We start from the raw sequence: 24,927 nt of genomic DNA on the forward strand, positions 1-24,927 counted from the left end.
GGCAAGTTTCCCAAAGCCACGCGGGAGCTTGACAGCCAGGGGCCTGGGACTGGGACCCCTCCCCGCCCACCTCACTCATCCTGCTCCACACTCACCTCTGCCTACGTGGGGCACGGCCATCCACGCGGGGCTCCTCTGCTGCCCACCCACCAGGAGGCCTCCTTCACTGGCCCAGCCCTGGGGTGTGCCAGGGGCCAGCCAGTCCTGACCACGGACCCCCTTCAGCTCAGCCTCACTCAGCCTCCTTCATGGCGGGAAGACAGCTGAGGGGAGGAGGGCCTGGGTTCTGGGAGAGCTCCCTCCTAACAGAAATTGACAGGACTTCCCTCCCTCCCCACGAGGCCTGGAGGAGAGGGGCCCAGAGCAGCAGGCACGTACCACATCCTGACATCAGGAAGGCCCTGAGCCACTCCTGGTCCATTTAAGGGTGTCTGGGGGAGACTTCATCACTCTTTACTGTTCAGGCGCTCAGTCTGTCCGCCTCTTTGCAACCTCATGGACTACAGCACGCCAGGCCTCCCTGTCCATCACCAACTCCTGGAGCGTACTCAAACTCATGTCCATTGAGTCGGTGATACTATCCAACCATCTCATCCTCTGTCGTCCCCTCTCCTCCCGCCTTCAATCTTTCCCAACATCAGGGTCTTTTCCAATGAGTCAGCTCTTTGCATGAGGTGGCCAAAGTACTGGAGTGTCAGCTTCAGCATCACTGCTTCCAATGATATTCAGGTTTCCTTTAGGATGGACTGGTTGGATCTCCTTGCAGTCCATGGGACTCTCAAGAGTCTCCTCCAACACCACAGTGCAGAAGCATCAATTCTTCGGCGCTCAGCCGTCCTTAGGGTCCAGCTCTCACAGCCGTGCGTGCCCACTGGGAACACCGTGACTCCGACTGTCTGAGCCACTGGTTGTTCGTGGCCCTTTCGCTTATTTGCAGCCCAAGAAAACCTGATATTCCAGGCTGGACCGAAACCACACTCTGCTCCCCACAGCCCCACTTCTCTGTGGCATCCCTGCTCCTGCATGGTCTCTCGGCGACTTCAGAGGACCCTGTGTCCTCCCAGCTCCCTTCCTAATGCTCCAGAGCCCTTTCCCCTCCCCGCCCCCACTGGGTCAGGCCGGCACCCCTGCTCCTCGGCCCCCCTCGCTCTCCAGAGGAGCCCGGCCCTGCAGCCCTCCAGCCCTGGTCCCTCGGATGCTCCTATGGGAAGAGCTTCCATCAGCCACCACACCCTCCCTGGGCCCCTGCAGGCCCAGGAAGAAGAGAGGTTCCCTGGGGCTGAAGGGATCATCTCGCTCCCTGTCTTCTAGAAGAGAAGGGCCCCGATTTCCCCCACCCCAAGAAACCCAGCCCTGACAAGAAATGACCCAGTAGCTCGTGCACCTTGGGCCGAAAGCCCACCAGTAGCTCAGGACTCAAGCAAGCCCCCTTCCCCCAGCCCAGGCCCCAGGGGGGACACAAGCAGCCTTCAGTGTCTGCAGACCCCAGGGGCAGTGGGAGGGAAGGCTGAGGACCAGGCCGGGTGGAGAGTCTCCGCGGTGCAGCCGAGACAGATGGCCGCAGGTCTCACGGCATCAGCAGGGTGCGGCCACGGCCCATGGGAAAAGCCACGGATGCAAAAACTCAGAAGCCGTGGCCACCCGCGGCTAGTGAGGCTTGACGGGGGGCGGCTCTTGAGGAGGCAGGCCTTGGCTTTGATTTTTTTTTTTTAATGGGAACCATTTTTTAAAGCCTTTATTAAATGTGTTACCATATTGCTTCTGTTGCATGTTCTGGCTTTTGGGGCCACAAGGCATGTGGGAATCTCAGCTCCCCAACCAGGGGTTGAACCCACACCCCCTGCGTGGAGAGGTGAACTCTTAACCACTGGACCACCAGGGCAGTCCCTTAGCTTTGGTTTCATTTTAATGAATTTCAAGGTAAACACGCAAGCTTCACCCTCGACACCGCCAGCCTCCTGGTTGAACACAGGAGAGGTTTTTGATGCAGTTCCAACCCCGAGGACCCGAAAAGAGCCGTGTTTGAAAAACCACTGCCTACAAGACAGCCAGATGGCAACTCTCACCCATCGTTTATTAGATTTTAGAAAAAGATTCAAAAATCAGGTTTATAAGCTCTATATAATTAGTTCAGTGGAACCCTACTTTAATCTCAATATGTATATGCTCATGACAGATTCATTCCTGTAAAGACAGAGATAAAAATACAATGAAGGTGGGCTTTTGCTCCACCTGAGTTTACTTTTATGCTTTTCATGGTTTCACCAGTTCAGTTGTTCTAGAGAATGTGCTCAATTCAAGGCCAGGAAGGCCATACCCGAGTAGTCACGTGTTCCTTGGGGACCTCTAGGAATTTTTTGCTAATAGTTAGGATATTACTCTACCGCCCAAATCCTTCAGGTACTGCCTGTTGTTAAAAATCTTATCTTGGGCACATGTTAAAAATGAAAGTATTTCATACATTAACTTTTCCTTCTGAATTTGTGTTTCAAATGACACAATGAATTTCAGGATTCCTTGATTTATTTTCTGTAAAGTGAAAGAAAAGTGATCTAAGCACTTCAAAGCACATTTCCGAATGAGAGCTATTTGGAGAAAGTTTGCCCTCTGCCGTGGCTACACGTACTTGCTCAGCCACTCGAGTAAGTTCCTCCTCGCCTCATCAATGTACGGCTTGTCTTCAGGCGAACAGTCCTCTCTCTTGCGATGCACAAAGCCATGCGTCTGCCCAGAAAACGTTTTAATTTGATATTCCACTTTGCAGTGCTCTTTGAGCTTCTGAGTCAGCAAAGAGACCTGGTTGGCAAACGATGTCATGAACACAGGGTGTTGACCCTCCAGCAATATGTTCCCGTCTCCACTCCTTCCCTGAATGCTCATCAAAGAGCTTTTACATCTGTGCTTTAAGCTCCAGAGCTAGAATGAAGTTTTCACTTTTAGTTTTATAACTGACACCATCCTAACCTCTGGGAAAGGAGAGAATTCAGTGCAGTATGTTGATAAAAATGATACATCCATTATTTTGAAGTTATACTAATACATCTACATATTACTCAAAATATACTTAATCTACTTGACCATACAGTACTCAGTGAATTCAATCTGTACTTCAATAGACTCAAATGTAAGTTGTTTGAAATGTATATTCAACATTAATATAATGCATTGGTTATAATATAATGTATTTGGATGGCATCACCAATTCAATAGACATAAATGTGGACAAATTCCAGGAGATGGTGAGGGATGAGGGGACCTGGCGTGCTGCAGTCCATGGGATCCCAAAGAGTCAAACATGATTTGGCAACTGAACAACAAAAAGGGTTGTGAATAACCACAGTAATTTCTAAACAACTGCTTTGAACCATAGTTCCCTTCTGCTTTTTCCTTATCAACATACTGGATTTAACAAAGCCATGTCTTTAAGGACAGAGAACTTATGGTAACTGGTGGGTTACCCATGGGGGCAGGGAGGCAGGGCCTGCTGACTAGCAGCACTCTAGGGGTTACACTCCCCCTCAAATAAAACCCACTTTTGACATTTCACCATTGAAAAATATCTGGAGCAACACACGAGTCCTTTGGAATGCCTTCCCCGAAATGTCAAGTCGTCCTCTTAAACAAGATGCCAGCTTACCTGCTCGAGAGGAATCACAGCATCGTTTTCAGCAAAGATGAACAGCGTGGGATTCTTCAGACTGTACACGTCTTCAGCGTCTTTGATGATGCCTGGAGAATGGGAGCAGACATGAGGGTGTGAATCCCGTACGTGAGCCACAGAAAATGACGCGAGTTTGATTTTTCAAAGGAAGACATGTGCTTTGGGGGTTTTCTCTCTCTTCTTTTTAGCAGCTCCACAGAAGTGGCCTGGCCTGTACAACTGGGCTCAAAGAGAAGGCTGCTGAGTCAGCTCTCCCTTCTCTCCACCTCGCTCACCAGGAATCAGGCCATTAAATGACGACTGTAGACTTTGCCAGCTGCCTGGCCTATAAAGATACAGAGCAGTCTGGAAAATATTCCCTCCTGGCGTGTGCCTTCATTTACCAAGAGCTGATAACTTTCTAACCCGGACCATCTGACCAGGGCTGTTCTGGAAGTTTCTCGCAGTCTACTCAAGCCCCGAGGTTCTGACTTCAGTGTTTGACGGGGTATTTGTGCTCAAATGAGACCAAGCGCATGAAATCCCCGGGAATAGCACTGGGTCCTAGAAGGTCACTTATAATAAATAGCTTTAAGTGCCTTCAGAAATTTAGAGATCATTTAGTCAAAATCCTCACGGATTCAGACAACTGTGGGTGTGCTCAGTCCTATAGCAAAATCTGTAGAAGTTTTGCAATCCATTGTCATTTTGAAATAAAAGGAGTTCTAAGTGAAAGTCGCTCAGTCGTATCCAACTCTTTGCAACCCCATGGACTATACAGTCCATGGAATTCTCCAGGCCAGAATATAGGAGTGGGTAGCCTATCCCTTCTTCAGGGGATCTTCCCGACCCAGGAATTGAGCCGGGGTCTCCTGCATTACAGGCAGATTCTTTACCAACTGAGCCATCAGGGAAGCCCAAAACGAGTTTTAAGGAAAGATTATTCTGTCACCTGTTAAAGGCGACATGGATGATTTTACTCAATGAGAATTTGCAGCGGGGAGGGAGACCAGAATCAACCACACTACCACACTGTAAGGACAAGAGGGATTTACAGACAACAAAGCAAAGTGAGGATTGATGGAGGGAAAGTCACAAAGGGACCAAGAGGAATGGGGATTCTGGCCAGATAGCATTTGACAAAGCCTTTGCTGGAGACAGGGCTTCTCTGGGCACAGACAGTAAAGAATCTGCCTGCAATGCTGGAGACCCGGGTTCGATTCCTGGGTCGGGAAGATCCTCTGGAGAAAGGAATGGCAGCCCACTCCAGTAGTCTGGCCTGGAGAATCCCATGGACAGAAGTACAGTCCATGAGAGTTCTTCGGGGTCACAAAGAGTCAGACAGGACTGAGCAACTCACACTTTCTCCTTGCTGGAGGCAGGCCAGGGTGACAAGACATCGAGGGTGGGACATGAGGAGTTTGATCACGTATCGAGGGTGGAGGATTCTTGCTAAACTGGCCCAGTGGGCCAAGGACAGAGCACAAGGTCAGGACCTAAAGTAGCCTGACTCAAGGGTGGTCATAGAGAATCCAGGTCGGGGGGAGGAGATAAAATTTCCCCATTTTCTGTAGCAAAGCTTCATAACCCAGAGAGCCTCCCTTTAGCTGCAATTCTTCTCTAGAAGGTAAAGAGCCATGGGAAAGAAGGCCATGCTTTCTGCGCTAGTTAAGGCCAGGTTGGGTGGCTGGACCGCGGGTTTGAGACCCCAGGGCTCTGAGACCAGCCCGGCTCCACAGTCGGCACTTCCCAGCAGCGGCCACGAGGGGGCACCGGCGAGCAGTCCACGCCGAAGCGCCCGGGTGGCCAGCCCCATTGCGCACAGCAGCAACTAGCTACTTACTAACACCTTTGTGTTAACAGGTAAAGGGCTTTTTAAACGCTAAAAGTAAGTGAAAATACTACGGTGAGGAACCACCAAGCTAAATAAGAATCTCTAGCATAACTGTGAAACATATATGAAGACAAGCCAAAGTCAAACATTTCACATCCTAACAGTAATATTTCTGTACACTGATGCTGAAGCTGAAACTTCAATACTTTCGCCCCTGATGCGAAGAGCTGACTCATTTGAAAAGACCCTGATGCTGGGCAAGATTGAGGGCAGGAGGAGAAGGGGATGACAGAGGATGAGATGGTTGGATGGCATCACCGACTCGATCGACATGGCTTTGGGTGGACTCTGGGAGTTGGTGATGGACAGGGAGGCCTGGTGTGCTCTGATTCATGGGGTCGCAAAGAGTCAGGCATGACTGAGCGACTGAACTGAACTGACACAGATAACACGTTCTTGTGTCACTGCTGTGATACCTTTGGTCTATTTGGATGAAATGTTTATGTTGCTATTTACATTGTGCAGTGGGTTTTCCCTTTCTTCATGTATGTGTTCAGTCGCTCAGTCGTGTCCAACTCTTTGTGATCCCATGGACCACCAGGCTCCTCGGTCCATGGGATTCTCCAGGCAAGAATACTGGAGCAGGCTGCCATTTCCTCCTCCAGGGACTCTTCCCAAGCCAGGGATCAAACTGCATCTCTCGAGTCTCCTGCACTGGCAGGCGGATTCTTTACCACTAGCGCCACCTGGGAAACCCATGTGTGTGTGTGTGTGTGTGTGTGTGTGTGTGTGTGCGCGTGCACGTGCGCACGCGCGCAGGGGGGCACACATGTGTGAGTAGTTGAGATTTCATATCTCAGAAAAAAAATCTTTTCAAAGCTGTGGCTAACGATATTGTTTAATATTAACCATTCTCGTGGAAAGAAACATTATCCCCTTCATCCTAGGTGAAAAAAACTTGAGACCTTGGGTTAGGGGGTTTTCCAAAAACAAAAGCACACTGTCAGGACCTTGTTTCCTCTGGTTGGATAGAACATACATCCGCCTCTAGCTTCAGATTTTTAAAACCGTTTCCTGAAGATCAGCACCATCTCTACACAACAGGGTTTTGCGTTACACCCGGGACCCTCAGCTGGGGAAGAGGCTTGCGGCCACTGTCACTCAAGCCCTCCTCCGGCTTTCACTGCGTGAAACCACCCAGGGCAGATTTACCGTAGACGGACACCCCCGCCCTGAGCTCTGGGTATTTCATCATCACGTGATGAACGGCAACTCCACCCCAGCAGAATCCCACGACGCCAATTCTCTTGGCGTGACACTGTTGCTTCAGATACTTCAAGACTGCATCGAACTCTCTAGGAAACAGAAAGGAAAGTTATTCAAGGGGAATAACCTGGTGGTTCAGTGGTTACGACTCAGCACCTCCACTGCCAGGGCCGGGGTTCCATCCCCGGTCAGGGAACTAAGATCCAGCAAGTTGCACCGCACGGCCCCCACCCCTCCCCGCCAAAAAATAAAGGTATCGTGTGGCCCCATGAGAGCGAGCCGGACAGCAAGTGCCGATGGTTACAGGGCTTTGTCAGCAGCTGTTCCGGGAGGCTCTGAGATTCCTACCTTCAGAGCCCTGTCCTCCCGCCCAGCTGACGACTAACCAGCGCCCTATCCCCTGGGAAGTATCCCTGCCAAGCCCAGCCTCCTCCAACCACCCAGCAGGGCAGCACGAACAGGACGAGTTTGAGCAACAGCCTCCCACAGCCTCGGAATCAAAGCCAACGACCGCGGCTCAGCTCGAGGGCCTGCTCCAAGTCCTGCCCCAGAAAGCACCCCCAGCTCCTCTCCCTCCTCCCCAGCAGGGCCCAGCCGCAACCAGGAGGCAGCCCCGCTTCTCGGTCTGACCGGGCGCCTTCGGGCTCCCTGCCCAACACGTGAACTCTGCACCGCCTCTTTCCTCTGCTGCCCGGAGCCCCGCGGTGCTGGGCAAGCCACAAGGACAGTGCAAGCCCGAGGGGCCCGGACAGCAGCCCTCCTCTCGCAAGGACAGTGCAAGCCCGAGGGGCCCGGACAGCAGCCCTCCTCACTTGCAAATGGGTCGCTTGGAACGCCTACAGCTTTTTTTCAACTAGACGCAAGATGCCAAAATGGAGGTAGGGCTGCCAGGCCTGCCCAGAAAGTTCTGCTTGTTCTGATAAGAAAGAAATGCTGTCTGTTTGCAATTAAGGGTAAAAGAGGGAGAGCGGGAGAGAGAAAACAATTTTCTTGCACTTTTTTTTTTTCTCCTTTAATCATAAGATATCTTGGAACATATTTAAACATTTGTTACCATACCATTCTGGGCGCAAGTAGTTTTCACAATGTTAGAAGAGCAGTAACTGAGTAATTCTGCAAAATGAAATGGAATAAGCCATTGTTTTTGTCATTTTGGTTTTTCTCAAATGCTCTAATCTTAAGAATAAATGCCTTAGAGCAGACAAGAAGGTAGAGGGCATTTCTGTAAAAATTCTTTAACTGACTCGAGTGAACCTATCTTTGCTTTTGTTGCTGCGAGTGTTCCCCACTTTCCTGGGAACACCAGGATTTAGCTTTAGACGAACCTCTCTTCCCCACGCTTGGTCCATATACCTTGGGGGCCTTGGTTTCAGGAGTGCAATATGTGGCTCAGGCCTGGCCTGTCAAAGCATAAGTGATCTCTGGCCACAGTGATTGGTTCAAGGATGGACTTGCGAGCCAGTCATAACCATCAGGACAAAATGGGAATTTTGCTGGGTTGCTAGGAAAAGAGTCAACAGGAGGCTGGAGCTGCTGCAGCCATCTTGCCATCCAGAGGCAAACGCTGCCCGAGAACGGAGCCAGCATCAGACAAGGGTGTGGAGGCCAAATCCTGGGGATACCTTCTGAGCTACGGATCAACCTCTGCTCAGAGCCAGAAAGCACCTCTTCGCAGTTCTGTCAGCCAATTAATCCCACGACTGCTTAAGCAGTAAGCATTCAAGATGGCTTCTCTTTCAAACAAAAGACTTGCCCAGGCACAAGGGCTTTCGTCTATTTTCCAAATGAGTGCTTGCGTTTTATGTCTCATTTTGATTGAAAAGGTGCGGTTCTCCTTACCCACTGTGGAGGGCCCCCTCTGGGCTGCTCTGAGGCCTGCCAGAAAGGACCACCCGGATCTGAGCTCATACACAGGAGGCAGACCCACGGGCTCTTCCTCAAAACGTCCTAACTAGTATCTCCAGCCCAGCCCTACACGCAAAGCTGAATTTCACAGTCACATCCCAGGCTCTTGGGTTTTCTTGTGTTTCGACTTCTAATGTACTCTTAACTTTCTGCTTATTTTGTTTTTCTTTGGCTTGCAGCTTGAATCCCTGGGAGGGAGGCCTGGATATGGATAAATGTGTGGGAGCTTGGGTCCCCAGTGATCTCGGGGTCCACCCTGGGGAAGGGAGAAAGCAGATGGGGACAGAAAGTGGGGTGTGGCACGGTCTCTACAAAAGCCTCAACTGGCTCCTCAGGGAGCTTGGAACTGGGGTGACCTCTGAGGGTCCCCCAGCTTGGGGTGAAGGAGCCAGGCCTCCGTACCCCTGCAGTGAGATTCCCCGGGATGGGACTCAAGACAAGGTGCTTCACACCCTGGAGGCAATTCCAAAGGGAGCCACTGGCCCTGGTCTCCCCCGCAGTGAGACCCTGAGGTTGTTGCTACTTGCTGATATGCTCCGGCAAGTGGGGAGCTCCCAGGGCAGGCTGCAGCATCTCCCCGGCCTGACGGACTGAGCAGGGGCCCGAGGGAGACCCTGGCCTGAGCCACAGAGCACGGCTGCTCCGCACAGGCGCCCAGAGAGGGGGTGTCCAGAACCCCGGGGAGCGTGGGGAGTGAGGCGGGGCCGAGGAGCTGGAGCGGACAGAAGATAGGCTGGGGAGGTGACTCTGAGCAAAGGCTGATCCACGGCTCAGAAGGTATCCCTGGGATGCCCGTCTCCATACCTTTGTCTGATGCCGGCTCCATTCTCGGGCCCCTGGGGGCTGGGGGCAGAGGTCAGCGTGGGGTCCCCCGGGTCAGGTGACAGAGGGGCCGCAGTCCGGAGTCAGCTCTAGAGGAGCAGAGAGTCCGGAGACCAGGCAGCCACGGGCAGGGAGCCTTGTTATTGCACTTTCCCCAGGCTGAGCTTGGGGGCAACTTATCAAACACGAGGCTCGGATGCACGGCAGGATAAAAGTCCGATGATGGGAGATGAGGCCTAGGGGTTGGCAAAGTCGTTTGCCTGGGACTCAGGTCTCTAACTCAGGAGGAACTTGGCCCTGGAGAACATCCTGCCTCGTCCCCCTGCTCCATCCTTCACCCTCCAGACAGAGAAGGGATCCGAATGGCAGTTGAGCACTCTGGTACTTGCTTCTGGACTGGCTGGAGCCAATTCAATGAAAGGCTGCAATCTAAGGGATTTCCCCACACACACACTTTTCTTCCCACTGTTTCCTGGACCCTGGCAAGAGAGCAGCCCTGGTCTGGCGGGTCTGGTATAAAGGCCCATCGTTTCCCCAGGGAGGTGGGGAGGATCTCTGGGGGAGGACAGCACTCAAGGCTTCGTTTCCAATCCGCTGAGCAGAAACGGGCCTGAGGTTTTCTCCAGTCTCTCTTCTCTGCCCATTGTTTCAAGTGGTTCTGCAGCCCGAGGAGGAGGAAGGAGTATTGATCTATGGCCCCCGAGAGCCCAAGGGAGAGGGAACCCCAGGGACTTCAAGAAAGCTCCCTCAGCATCCGCGCCATGAAGAATTTCCCAGAAGGCAAAGCAAGTGAGCTTGCTGGCGGCAGGGTGCCTGTGGGGTTCTACCCCTCCACTGCATAGACCTTGTCTTCCTGCCTCAGGAAGGACTCTGTGAGTAGTGGCCTCTAAGGTCCTACGCGATGGAGAAGTCAGACCCTCCCCTCCCTCCAGCCTCTTGCTTCCTGGGCCCCTGGGGGCTCCACCAAGACTGCCACGCTGGCTGGTGACACAATCGTAAACTCACTTATCAATCTTTCTGGCGTTTCTTGTCTTCAACCACTCTGGGAAGGTGGACCAGTCCCCCGAGGGATGCCAAGGCTCCTGCCCGACAAAGAAGTCTGGAACGATGGTTCTGTAAAATAGGAGACCCACCCGTCTTAGAGCTGGAGCTGTTGGGACTTGGTCTCTGTTTACCTTCCTTACGAAACCTGCCGTGCTGGCGGTTCTGGACCACGGAAAAAGAAAAAGCAGTGGCCACCGGGCCGACTGTGACCACGGCAAACGGGCCAGCTGGCCCCAGGCCACAGCATCTGGGATTTCACAACCCCAGGTGCATGGCCTCCAGCAGCCTGTTCAGAGCCCAACCCCTCTGAAACGCCTGCCTCAGCACAGTGCCCGCAAGGTGTGACATCTGGGACAAAGGTTCTGGGTGGCAGGAGCCTGCCCTCCTACCCCTGGGGAGGCCTTTTGAGTTAGCCTCAGGCCAGCGGGCACACCTCTGAGCGGTCCAGTCACCATGACCAAGCAGTTTCTCAGCCTCCGCCCAAGAGGCCAACGCCTGGAGGGTCTGGTCTCGGGCAGGCTCTGAAAGGGCTGAGGAGCAGACAAGAAGGCGTGTGGAGTCCAGGTCAGCCTCTCATGGTCATGTCAAGCATGTCAACCTTCCACAAGCATCAGCCCGGGGACTGCGCAATGTGGCGCCAGCCAGAGACCCAGTTCCTAAACTAAAGGTCACGGCCACGGACACAGGAACACAGATCCTCCTCCTGCGGGGGTGCGGGTGGGGTGGGAGGAACCCTGAAATCAGGTCAGGAGAATCTAAGTTCAGGCCCCAGTACTGCCCCCTTCTGCCCTGAAACCTTATGTTGTCGCGAAGTCATGTCCAACTATTTGCCTTTTGGAGACACCATGGACTGCAGCCCACCAGGATCCTCTGTCCATGGGCTTCCCAGGCAAGAATACTAGAGTAGGTTGCCATTTCCTCCTCCAGGGGATCTTCCCAACCCAGGGATCAAACCCTCATCTCCTACATCGGCAGGTGGACTCTTTACCACTGAGCCACCAGGGAAGCCCCCCTGGAACCTTAACAAGTCACTTAATCACCTTCAGCCTCTTTTTCTTGATCTGACAGAGCTGGCGCCAAGCACCCACCGCCCAATCTCAGAAGACTATTCTGAAGGGAAAATAGACAAGTGTGAAGGGGCTCTGTAGGTCACAGGCGTCTTTACTCAATTTTTATGTTGTCTCCAGCTAAGAGACCCACCTGAACCAGTCCATCCTAAAGGAGATCAGTCCTGAATACTCATTGTAAGGACTGATGCTGAAGCTGAAACTCCAATGCTTTGGCCACCTGATGAGAAGAACTGACTCACTGTAAAAGACCCGGATGCTGGGGAAGACTGAAGGCAGGAGAAGGGGACGACAGAGGATGAGATGGCTGGATGGCATCACCAACTCAATGGACATGAGTTTGAGTAAGCTCCGGGAGTTGGTGATGGACAGGGAGGCCTGGCGTGCCGCAGTCCATGGGGTCACAAAGAGTCGGACAGAACTGAGCGACTGAACTGAACCGAGACAGTAGAAGCCTCCATCCTATGCAGTCTCCTGGTCATAGCAGGGCGCCCGAGACCTCCGACCTGTGCTGGTCAGTCTGACCAGCAGAATGAGAACCTCAACAGCCCCGCCTCAGCAAGGTTGCTGGGAGGACACAGGGCAATCGCCCAGGACCCACCCTAGCCCAGGGTGTGGCCGACCCAGAAGGCAATGAGGATGGGCTGTTGCTTTTACTCCTGGTGTGGCCCCTGGAGAGTTAAGCTGCCTCATCTTCAAAAGGCTTCCCTGGTGGCTCAGCTGGTGAAGAATCCGCCTGCAATGCGGGAGACCTGAGTTCAAGCCTTGGGAAGATCCCCTGGAGAAGGGAAAGGCTACCCACTCCAATACTCTTGCCTGGACGGAGAAGCCGGGCAGATTACAGTTCATGGGGTCGCAAAGAGTCAGACACGACTGAGCGACTACGCACACATCTTCAAAAAGACACCTGAGGGCACGAAAAGGGGAAAAGTCAAATGAAGACCCTCTTTCCAGTCAACACGAAATCCGCATCGCGTGTCAGTGGGCGTGCGTCCCTTAAACAGGTTTCTCCTGGTGGGAAAACGAGGCACGCGCTCCCTTTGGTTTGCACCTCTCTTTTTGGGAAAACAAAGGGAATCAGAGTGCGCCACATTCAGGGCTTGCTGGGCGTTATGTGAAGCTGGACAGAAGGAAGGGTCCCTCCCCTCTCTCCTCCAAGCTTTATTAAAAAGAAAGTGAAAGTTGCTCAGTCGTGTCCAGCTCTCTGCAACTATAAAGTCCATGGAGTTCTCCAGGTCAGAATCCTGGAGTGGGTAGCCTTTCCCTTCTCCAGCAGATCATCCCAACCCAGGAACTGAACCAGGGTCTCCTGCGTTGCAGGTGGATTCTTTGCCAGCTGAGCTATCAGGGAAGCTTTACTGACGCTACTGCCAACACCAGGGCGGTGAGGAGCAAACAGATGACAGCATTCACCAAAGGTGGTCGTGGCCACACAACGTGGCCAAGAGATGGCCTTCGGGAGCTGAGGGAGGTCTCACTCTGACACGATAGTTTGTGTTTAGACCAGGATAACCATGGGCGCCCGGCATGTGAGAGCTGACCCCAGGAAGAGATGCTTCAGGAGCCAAGTAATGGGTCCATTTTAGAGTTGCTGACTTCTGTCCCAGGTGTCCTGCACTAGTGTCTGTCTGGGGCCCCACACGGGGAAATAACTCTCTCAGCATGCAGCAGGTCTACAAGGCCAGCCAATCAAGGAGGATCTGAAGCCCAGAGATGGTTGGGAGCAGTTGGCTTCCATTGGATATTGGCTATCATATGATATTCTCCATTTTAAGGGCTTCCTGGTGGCTCAGATAGTAAAGCATCTGCCTGCAATGCAGGAGACTCGGGTTCGATCCCTGGATCAGAAAGATCCCCTTGAAGAAGGAAATGGCAACCCACTCCAGTACTCTTGCCTGGAAAATTCCATGGACGGAAGAACCTGGTAGGCTATAGTCCATGGGGTCGCAAAGAGTCAGACACGACTGAGTGACTTCACTTCCTTTTTTCTCAGTGAGATAAGAAAATAGATAATGTACATCGGAACACAGTCAGGGTTTTTTGGTTTTGTTTCCTTTGAAGGGAACAAAATATAGAAATATACGCAAATTTAAGCTCCCCCCACCAAAAAAATACCCACAGAATTTCATACGTACGTGTATCCATTTCCTGCAATCATGTCAGCCATATATCTGGTGTTGGGCAACTGCCAGCCAAATATATCCTGAATAACAACCACAGCTTTGCCAGCGTCCACGGGGGATCTGGTGAGATAAGCCTTGATGTGCTCCACTTGAACTTCGTGCCCCAGCCCTCCATACTCTATTCTATGGCCAATGTCACACGGACAAGGATGAGCTTCATTAGCCATTGGAGATACTCAGGTCGGGCTACAGAGAGAGAACAGGCATTATACTCTTGAGTGGTACAAAGCCAAAGCTCACAAACAATGAGTAAACTAAAATCAAGAGTACAGGGAAAATTAATTTTAACTATGTTGTTGTTTAGTTGCTCAGTTGTGTCCAACTCTTTGCCACCCCATGGACTATAGCCTGCCAGGCTCCTCTGTTCATGGCATTCTCCAGGCAAGAATACTGGAGTGGGTTGCCATTTCCTTCTCCAGGGAAACTTCCTGACCCAGGGATCGAACCCACATCTCCTGTACTGGCAGACAGATTCTTTACCACTGAGCCACCGGGGAAGTGTATTCAGGCAAGAAGTCAATGATCACTTCTAGTTCTGGGTAATAAGATTAAGGCTGATCAGAATCCACTCCCATTACAAACACTGGAAGCACAAGAGTACATGCATGCATGCTCAGTCATGTATGACTCTGCAGCCCGACCCCATAAACTACAGCACACCAGGCTCCTCTGTCCATGGGATTTCCCAGGCAAGAACACTGGGGTAGGCACCCAGACCCTACTCCAAAGGATCTTCCTGATCTACAGACTGAACCTGCATCTCCAGCACTGACAGACAGATTGCTTACTGCTCAGCCACCAGGGAAGCCCCTATAACATTCCAGGGAAGGTAAAATAATAGAGAAAGAAATTAAATCACTACTGCCAGAGGCTGGGAGTGGAAGAAGACTGACCTCAAAGGGACAGGGAATTTATTGGGGTGATGAACATGTTCTGTATCTTGGTTTTGGTGCTGGCGACCTAGTTTGATATGTCAGCATCAATCAAACAGTACGCTTAAAAGGAGTGAATATATCATACTTCAATAAACTTTCCTTTTAGAAAAAATGGCAGATTAACAGGAGAGACAGCATACATGTTATTGCTATTTTTAATGAGTACACAGGGGCTTTGCAGAGAAGAAGTGAAAGCCCAAGAAGGAGACACCCGGCTTATATACCATTTTAACAAAGGATGATAAATTGTGGAGATGTGACCAGGAAAGACATAGGGAATTGATAAAAAGATAAGGATCTTTGAGCCCAGTTTGTTTATGCAGACTCCTCTTGGTGACAGCTCTTCTTTCATCTCTGGTGATAAAGAGTTGCTCCTCTCATTGGGGGAAGGGGAGTTATGGCCTAATTTTAGGCAGAAAAACAGAAAGTGGGAGTGAAAAGTCTTTTTTCATCTGCTGTTTCTCAATTGCCTTTAGCTTGAAATGATCAGTATGCCTAAGTGCCATATTTGAGGATGGCATTCTCTGATCCTCTTCAAGTGCATGTAATTGACAAGAGGAAAGGACAGAAATAAGCTAAGAATCCAATTCAGGAAGTGAGAGAGGGGAATTCCCTGGCAGTCCAGTGGTTAGGACTCCAAGCTTCCACTGCAGGGGGCCTGGATTCAATCCCTGGTCAGGGAACTAAGATCCCACGTGCAGCAAAGCTCAGCTTAAAAAAAAAAAAAAAAAAAAGCAAGGGGGAAAAACAGAATGAACCCCAAAGAAGAAAATAATGAGATGAAAATAAACAATGAAGAAAACAGAAAATGATTAAAACCTGAGTTTTTTTGAAGAGTTATAAAATAGGTATATCTCCAGGAAACCAGTAAAAAGGACAGAATGATAAAGACACATAACAACTACAACATAATAGCACAAGGAATGGAAAAAAGTACATATTTTTCCTTTTGAAACTCATAGACGGTAAGTATGAACAACTTTATGCTATTATATTTGGAAACAGAAAAAAAAAATCGAACAAATATACAGAATACAAGAGAGGGAAACATTCCTAACTTCAGAAATCAATGGAAAAGAAAAAATAAAGGATGAGGCAGCAGGAGGTTAAAAGAGATTAAAGAGAAATAAAACCAAATGCACTGTGTGAATCTTGACTACATCCTGGTTCCAAATTGAGAGCAGCTATAGGGTTTCCCTGGTAACTCAGTGGTAAAGAACCGCCTACCCACGCGGGAGAGACGGGTTCAATCCCTGATCCAGGAAGATCCCACATGGCTCAGTGCAACTAAGCCCATGCGTCACAACAGAGCCTGCGCTCTAGAGGCCGGGAGCCACAACTACGGAGCCCACGCACCTCGACTCCTGAAGCCCGCGCTCCCGAGGCCCGCGCTCCATGGCAAGAGAAGCCTGCACACGTTACAAAGAGTAGCCGCCACTCTCCACAGCTAGAGAAAAGCCCGAGCGGCAACGAAGACCCAGCAAAAATAAACAAAATAAAGAAATAAAATTATAAATAAGCAAAAAAAAAATGAAATAAATAAATAAAATTATTTGTAAAAGAAGAGCTATAAGAGACATTTGGGGAACAATCAAGGAAATGAATATGGATGATCGTTGATATTATGAATTAATATTAAATTTCTACGGTGTGATAGTTATGCAGGAGAACATTCTTAGTTTTAGAAGATGTATGTTCAAGTAGGGGATGAAGTATCAATATCTGCAGTTTATCCTCAAATAGTCATCAAATAGACATGCACAGACACACACAGACACATAAAGCAGTTATGGTAAACTGCAAACACTTGTTGAATCTAGGTGATCAGTATACAAGTTTGCTTTCAGTGTGTGTGTGTGTGTGTGTGTGTGTGTGTGTGTGTGTGTGTGTGTGTGTGGCTATGCTGGGTCTTCACTGTTGCATGGGCTTTTCTCTACTTGCAGTGTGCAGACTTCTCATTGCATTGGCTTCTGTTGTGGACCACAGGCTCTAGGACACGTTGGCTCGGTAGTTGTGGCTTCTGGGCTCTAGAACATAGACCCAATAGTTGTGGCACACGGCCTTAGTTGCTCCGTGGTATCTGTGGGATGTTTCCAGATCAGATATTGAACCCGTGTCTCCTGCATCGACCAGCGGATTCTTTACCCCTGAGCCGCCAGGGAGGTCCCCTTTCTTTCAGTTTTTGAAGGACAACAAGGAAGAGTGTAACTGGAACAGAAAGATCAGGGAGGGTGGTGGGGGATATTCCTCTTCCCAGGATCCTCCGATAGCTCCCATCTCATATGGAGGAAAAGCCAAATTATTGCTGCAAGAGGGATAATGGAGAAAAGAGTGAGAAAAGTCAGGGGCTGAGTAGATATTCCAGGTGCAGCCAACTGGTTTAGGGTACTTGACCAAAAAGAGTCAGGGGTGACTAGGTCTTTTGCTTTAGCAACTGGGAAAAGACAGAAGTTTTATTGAAAAGAGGAGAGTGAGAACAGAGCAGGTTTGAGAGCAGGACTTCAGTCTGGGGCACGAGAGTTTGAAATGGCTCTGAGACACCCTGAGCAGACAGTTGGATAACCACCCGCGAGCTCCGGGCAGGGGGCCAAGCTGAAGACATGCCTTTGAGAGCGATCAGCATACACAGTCGGACCTCGTGATCTGCAGATTCTGTATTCATGAACTTGCCTACTTGTTACATTTACTCGGAAGGGCAAAATCAATACTTGCAGGGATTTTGCATAATCTGCAGGTCTGTGTAGGGCTGCAAAAAATCTGAGCCACTGAGATGCGCGTTTCCAGCCAAGGTTGAGCAAGGCTGCGCTCTCACTTCCTGTTTCAGCTCTCCTGCTGTAAACAAGCGTCCTTTTCGTGGTCTATTTAGGGCCCTGTCTTTTGTAATTCTGTGCTTTTCTGCTGGTGGTTTCATGGGAAGTGCTGAAGTGCTGTCTACTGTTCTAAGTGCAAGAAGGTGCTGCTGTAACCAAGTCTAAAAAACACTTATGAGAAAACTGAGAGGACTTCCTTGGTGGTCCAGTGGCTAAGACTCCGAAGTCCCAATGCAGGAGACCTGGGTTCAATCCCCTGATCAGGAAACTGGATCCCGCATGCTGCAACTAAGACTTTGCATGCTGCAACTAAGACCCAGCACAGCCAAATAAGTAAACAAATATTTGAAAAAAAAAAAATGGGGAAAATCGACTGACTGGGTATTTGATGATATTGAGAATCATTTTAATGCGTGGGGGGAGTAAGGGAAAGAGGAATCACATTACATCAGCAATTGTTTCGGTTTTAATGAGACCTATCTTTTACAGCAACATGCTAACACACATACCAGTAAAATGACCAGAAGTCTGGGGCTTTCCCAGTAGGCTGTGAAGGTGGCAGAGAGTGTCCAAGTTCTGACAGTGCTGGAAGTGAGGGGTTCAGGAATGTCTATTGTACTAGTCTCTGGACTTTTATACACCCTTTAGATGTTCCACAACAAAAAGCTTTCAAACTCTCATTAAAATTTAAACACTGTAAGATAAAAGGTTTCATTTTAAAAAAAAAAAAAGTGAGGAAAACAAGATACAGACTAAACGAAGTTACTCTTTTCAAAGCAGAGGCTGTAGTATCCAGATAAAATACATGAGGAGTTGCTAGAAGTTAAAACAAGAAAAAGACAACTCCAATAGAAAATGTTCCAAAGATGTGAATAGGCAATTCACAATAGGATATACCTGAATGGTCTGTAAACATATGAAAATATACTCAACCTCAATGGTATTTAAGGAAATTATACTAAGAACAACACAAGATACCATTTACCTCTTGCAGATCAGCAATAAGTCTTTTATCACCAAGAGTTGATGCCCAAGTAGGGAGGAGGAAGGGAGTAAAAACTGCTACACACTCTGGGAAGCAGGTCAGCAAAGGCAACAATGAACGCACCCTGCAACCAAGAAATCCCCCACTGGGTGTATTCCCTGGAGAAATTCATGCATATGTGCATATGTGCTCACACTCACACACCCACAGAGGATGTGGAAAACTGTTCTTGCCATCAAGATGTGACAATAATTTCAAGCAACCTATGCAAGCATCTAAGGACCATCAGGAGAAGAATGGGATACACTGTCATTTACTCACTGTCATGAGTTAAATCATGTCCCCTTCCAAAGATACTGTTCAAGTCTGAACCCACAGAACCTGTGAAAGTGCCCTTATTTGGAAATAAGGTCCTTGCAGAGGTAACCAGGTTAAGAAGAAGAACTAAAGAACCTCTTGATGAAGGTGAAAGAGGAGAGTGGAAAAGCTGATTTAAAACTCAACATTCAAAAAATCCAGATCATGGCATCTGGTCCCATTACTTCATGGCAAATAGATGGGGGAAAATGGAAACAGTGACAGACTTTATTTTCTTGGGCTCCAAAATCACTGCAGATGGTGACTGCAACCATGAAATTAAAAGACGCTTGCTCCTTGGAACAAAAGCTATGACCAACCTAGATGGTGTATTAAAAAGCAGAGACACTACTTTGCCAGCAAAGGTCAATATAGTCAAAGCTATGGTTTTTCCAGTAATCATGTATGGAGGTGAGAGCTGGACCATAAAGAAGGCTGAGCACCAGAGAAGTGATGCTTTCGAATTGTGGTGCTGGAGAAGAACTCCTGAGAGTCCCCTGGACAGCAAGGAAGTCAATCCTAAAGGAAATCAACCCTGAATATTCATTGGGAGGACTGATGCTGAAGCTGCAGCTCCAACACTTTAGGCACCTGATGGGAAGAGTCAACTCATTGGAAAAGATCCTGATGCTGGGAAAGATGGGAGGAGAAGGGGACGACAGAGAATGAGATGGTTGGATGGCATCACCAACTCAATGGACATGAGTTTGAGCCAACTCCAGGAGATAGTGAAGGACAGAGAACCTGGTGTGCTGCAGTCCACGGGGTCATAAAATGCCAGGGACCGAACAACAATATCCTGGAGGAGGGTGGGTGTTACTATAATTAATGATGGGTGTCCTTAGAAGAGAAATAAATTTGGGTACAGATATAGGCATACAGGACAGTCATGGGACCACACAGGCAGAGGTTCGAGTGAGGCATCTACAAGCCAAGGAACGCCGAAGAACGCAGCTGCCACCAGGAGCCAGGAGAGAGACAAGGGAAAACTCTCCTTTACAGGCTTCAGGAAGAGCATGGCCCTGCCAGCATCTTCATTTCTGGCCTCCGGACAACGAGAGAGTAAGTTTCTGTCGTCTTAAATCACCCAGTGTGTGGTGATTTGTTACAGCAGCTGCAGGAAGCTAATCCATTCTAATAAAGGACACTGCAAGTTCAGTGAACAAACTCCATACATACATACCAAAATGTTCAATCTTGAAACCTAACGCTTTATAAAAAGACCATGGCTTTTTGATGCTAAATAAATACTAAGACCTCCAAATAATAATACTCCATGAACAAATACACTGTAGGAAAAGTGTAACACATGGGAATAAAACACACCACACATCACACAGTGGTTATTGTCAGGGGGTAAGGGATGGATGACTGTTGGTTTTAACTGTAGTTGCTACATCTTATTTCCTTAAAGAGCTTTGATTTGGGGCTTCCCTGGTGACTCAGTGGTAAACAACCTGCCCAAAAATGCAGGAGACACAGGTTCAATCCCTGATGCAGGTAGATCCCACATGCAGCAGAGCAGCTAAACCCGTGCACACAAACCCAGCTAAGCCTGTGCTGTAGCGCCCAGGAGCTGCAACTCCTGAGCCCACGGACTGCAACGACTGAAACCCGAGCACCCTAGAGCCTGTGTTCCACAACAAGAAGCCATCACAGCGAGAAGCCCTCCCAATGCACCCAGAGAGGAGCCCGCACTCGCGGCGCCGACGGAAAATCCTGTGCAGCGACGAAGACCCAGCACAGCCAAAATCAAATAAACAAACAAAATTGCTTTCTTTTTTAAGTTTTGGTTTCAAGTACATAGGACAAAATATTCATATCTTAAATCTGGGTCATGTAACTATAAGCGGCTGTTACAATGTATCCTGAACTTTCTACCAGATTCTAAATGTTCATAACTAGAAATAAATACATTTTAAGGAAAGAGAAATTAAGAGTTAGTCATTTGACGACCTCCCTGGTGGCTCAGTAGGAAAGAATCTACCTGCCAATGCAGGAGACTCAGGTTTGATCTCTGGGTCGAGAAGATCCCCTGGAGAAGATCCCCCGGCAGCCCACGCCAGTATTCTTGCCTGGGAAATCTCACGGACGGAGTTGTCGGGTTAAAGTCCACAGAGTTGCAAAGAGTCAGACTAAAAACAACAACAACAAGATTGCATGCTAAGCAGAGGTCTGGAAACCAGAAAAACTATGAACAGTTAGTCGTTGGATCGTAGAAAAATCTGACTGTATCTTTCACGGCTTTGCTTCCATAAACTACATTACAGAACGAAGATTAGGAAGAGAAGTCAGAGCAATCAACAGCAGTGAATTTCATGTCCCAGTGCACACCATTTCTTGAGAAGCAATTCCTCCGGCGGATTTCTTACCCGGGCGGTGCAATGAGGATGCAAGACAGCAGAGAAGCAACCTCGAATCAGAATCTTTATACTTGACTTTCAACCCGCTATCCACTTTCCAAAGGGAATGTTTACAGCCAGGAGAGCCGCTCTCTGGGCTGATCCCGAAAGGTCCTTCTCCCGCAGAAAGGGCTGGTGGCCAGAGAAAGCTTGGCCAGGCCACACACGAAGGCTGGACTCCAGCCAGAGCCTTCAGGGGGCAGAGCGCCCGCCCAGGCTGTGTGCCCCAGCCCAAGGCCACGGCGGGCAGGGCAGGCAGTCTCTCTGCCGACAAGAGCCTTGGGAAACGTGCCCTCGACACTCGACTGACTGTACTAGACATAAATTTTCTGCACAGACACTTTAGGATTTGGGCCTTTCCCTCACCTTACCCCCAAGTACACACTTGTTACAGCACAATTTTCAGGAAACAAATGAAAATTATTATGACTCCCCAAGAGTTATCAAAATGACTTCATGTTAAGGCTTGTGTATTACTTGTGTAATAAGAAGAAATAAAGCAGATGCTGTAACTGGGCCTAAGGGGAAAAAGAAAGGGCACAGATGTCTACCCAGGAGAGGGATCTTGAGATCAACTGTACATGGAGACCAAACCGATTTTTCCCCAGTAGGGGAGGAAGCCAGTTAGTTTATCACCAGACAGGTTAGAATTTACAAACCTATCAGCTACCCCCAGTGTTCACAGAACTGCAGAACAGCTCAAATACAGGGAACAGGGCTGGAACCACACAGCCCAGAAGGGTGTGCTACCGTCAATGGGTGTTTTTCCACTGAAACAGAGTTCCTCCTATGACATGACAAGGTCATGGTGAGTGATAAGGGGACTTCCTGTAAGGGGATCGGACTGTGGGCTCACACCTATGGCGGAGGCCTCACAAAACGTATCGAGAAGAGCTTTTCTGGATCATGGCATGTGGGCTTGGCCACACGTGCCAGCCACGCCGAGATCAGATCTGTGTTCTTCACCGCGGACGCCTCCAGAAGCTGGAGTCCTCTGTATGACACCAGGGGTGGCTAGGACAGACCCCAGCAGGGGAGACCCCGAGGGGCACATTTTTTTTGGCAAGGCCACCCAAAATGCAGCACTGAAACCCACGATCCACCCACCACATCCATGCAAGACCCCACACAACTGTGTGGCAAGAGCCACCCTCTACAGACCAGCTTTCTCATCCCTTGACAAAGATGCTCCCCTTGATCTGACTCCAGTACGGACCCTCTGACCTCTCTTCTCAGCCAGGCTCTGACTTTGGGCTTCGATCAGTGTTAGTAAGACTCCGGGCTAAGTCGGTTCAGCCCCCACTCTCCATATCTGACTCGGTTCCTCTTCCTCCTCCACCAGCCCCCAGGGGATGTCTGCTCACCCTGGCTCATCTTCTGCCAGAATCCTGTTAGGTCAGCTTAAACCGGAATCCCCTTGTTTTCGTCCACTGACCCCTACTCTGCTCCCTGGCTAGAAATTCCCACTTTTCATGACATTCGGAGTTAAAGCCCCTTGCCTCTCTCCTACTGCAAAATCCCGCTGGAGGTATCCCTACAGCTATCACGATGGTCCTGAATAACCCCACCTTACTGTTTTTTTAACAAGCAGCACGAATGAATAATTTTTTCTTTAATGCCCTCCAGTCCTCCTTCACACACCAAATGTCCCCACCAAGTCTAGACCCACGGGGATCCCTGAGGTGTGTTCCATCTGCAAAGTCCAAGGGGCTGCTGTCCTCCTCCCCTAAGATGCACCTTCCGGAGGCATTCTTTTACTCCATAGGAATGTGTGCTTCTTGACTTCTTCTTTTGAAGCAATGATAACATTGTTCCCTCTTGAATGAATAAAACAGAATCTTTAGCACATGCTTATGTTTGTACCAGAGTCATGATTTTGCCTCTCATGGAAAAGTATCCTTTAACTGTGTAATTGAACACTCTCTTTTTCTCACTGGAGGGCAGAAGGCGAGAGAAATGAATGGTAAAGCTAGTGTGGGTTCCTGCTTTCACATTCCCAAGGATTTAAATAACTCAGGAGTCACACTGCCCAAAGCAATGAAGACTCTAACAGAAACAGAGAAGCAGGTCTCGAGGAGTGAAGCAGACGGGCATCGAGGGAAACGTAACTAGCAGAGAAGTCAAGGGATAAAGTGCCAGCAGCCTCAGAGATTTGGACATGGAAACCCCTGCAAAGGCATCGAAAGCAACACAGGAATGTTGTAGGACCATGAAGGTGGCTGCTGGGAAAGGCTGGGGGGGGGCTTCCTTTAAGGCTAAACGTTTGCACTTGCAGGGTAATCGATCTTCAGTCTCTATCTTTAGAGATGGTTCTGTGAAAATCAACTCCTCCAATTATTGTTGTTTTTCAGTAATCATGGCTTTCCCCGGTGGCTTAAACAGTAAAGAATCAGCCTACAATGCAGGAGACCCGAGTTCAATCCCTGGGTCTGCAAGATCCCCTGGAGAAGGGAATGGCAACCCACTCCAGTCTTCTTGCCTGGAGAATTCCTTGGACAGAGGAGACCGGTGGGCTACACGGATATGACTGAGCGACCAACTCACACACACAATCAGGGCTGCGTCTTCCCTAGGGTCACACAGTCTTGAGAACATTAACTAGAAAACAAGAAGGGATGAGGCTAGATTGGCCTGTGAACTTGGCAACCAGACGCCTGCCTTTGGCCTTTTCTTGGACTGTGGCGAGGCCCAGATGGCATTCCCCCTGATACCCACAAGGCTCACTTCTGACCACCTTACTTTAAATGGGCTTTGAAAACAACAGGTGGCCTTCCCATCAGCAAGTGGCCCTAAATTGCAGGGCCCAGCGTCAGCACGGCCTGGGCTTGGCCTCCTGAGACACGCGGCCCGGCGGGGACTGTACAATCTCTGCTGGCAGGACCCAGCCGGCACGCGGGATGCCACACTCCCGGACCAGCCCCATCTCTTTTAGCATCGCGCTAGGTAGCTTCAGTCGTGTCCGACTCTCTGCGGCCCCATGGACTGTAGCCCGCCAGGCCCCTGTCTGTCCATGGGATTTCCGAGGCAAGAATACTGGAGTGGGTTGTCATTCCCTTCTCCATCACGCCTTAATAAATGCTTCAAAGTGTGGAGAACGGACTGGACGCCGGTATGCTCATTTCTCTCCCGCATACTTTTACATGAGTAGGAAGAACTTTACAACCAAAACGTTCAACTGTAGGCACACAGTCACGAAGAGTACTTAATAGCATGTAGGAAAGGATTGTGACATGGTGTTTCATGGGGAGAAAAAAAGATTACAAATTTATGCAGAGGATGAGTTCAACTTTCTCTTCAAAATGTATGGTGAACGTGTAGTACAGGGTAACACTCCAAAGCAGGGTGGCGGGGTGGGGGCCCTGCAAGGGACAATGTCCCGCTTTGCTGAAAGCAGGTGCTGAGCGTGGACTTGGATGGGTTCGTTCCTCTGCACACAGCCAAAGACCTCCTTCGCCTCCTGCGCGCGCGCGCGCGCACGCAAGTCCGAGCTGCGCCGACCTGCAGCGCAGTCCTCGGGTCGGCACGGTACACTTACCTCCTCCGGCCGCCTGAAGACCGCTGTCCACCCCGCGAGGAGGAGGCGGAGACGGGACAGGCAGCGCCGCAGCCCTGCGGGACCCAGGGGAGCCGGTCGGGGACCAGCCGAGGGGGGAGGCGCCTTCGCCGAGACGGAAGCG

General features: G+C 49.8%; 1 protein-coding gene across 2 annotated transcripts; it reads right to left on the reverse strand.

Annotated features, from left to right (window-relative positions):
• Positions 1–2,053: 2,053 nt before the first annotated feature.
• Positions 2,054–24,927, reverse strand: CMBL (carboxymethylenebutenolidase homolog). Of its 2 annotated transcripts, none has more exons than XM_065905479.1 (6): positions 24,786–24,927; positions 13,714–13,947; positions 10,473–10,580; positions 6,687–6,829; positions 3,638–3,729; positions 2,054–2,796 (listed from the first exon to the last, which is right to left on the reverse strand). In XM_065905479.1, the coding sequence occupies exons 2-6, from the start codon at positions 13,926–13,928 to the stop codon at positions 2,617–2,619; spliced, it is 738 nt and encodes a 245-aa protein (XP_065761551.1). In that variant the 5' UTR covers positions 13,929–13,947; positions 24,786–24,927; the 3' UTR covers positions 2,054–2,616. The 2 variants fall into 2 exon arrangements, with proteins under 2 accessions (XP_065761551.1, XP_065761553.1); XM_065905481.1 differs by lacking the exon at positions 24,786–24,927 and adding an exon at positions 21,221–21,390.

The sequence above is a fragment of the Muntiacus reevesi genome, chromosome 14 (assembly GCF_963930625.1).
Source record: "Muntiacus reevesi chromosome 14, mMunRee1.1, whole genome shotgun sequence".
Taxonomy (NCBI): domain Eukaryota; kingdom Metazoa; phylum Chordata; class Mammalia; order Artiodactyla; family Cervidae; genus Muntiacus; species Muntiacus reevesi.

Excerpts from the sequence above, each read along its gene's own strand:
- CMBL (XM_065905479.1), bottom strand. The coding sequence starts at position 13,928 with ATGGCTAATGAAGCTCATCCTTGTCCGTGTGACATTGGCCATAGAATA. Across the intron at positions 6,830-10,472 it reads AACGCCAGAAAGATTGATAA|AGAGTTCGATGCAGTCTTGA; the intron begins GTGAGTTTACGA and ends TCTGTTTCCTAG. Across the intron at positions 3,730-6,686 it reads GGCGGGGGTGTCCGTCTACG|GCATCATCAAAGACGCTGAA; the intron begins GTAAATCTGCCC and ends CCCATTCTCCAG.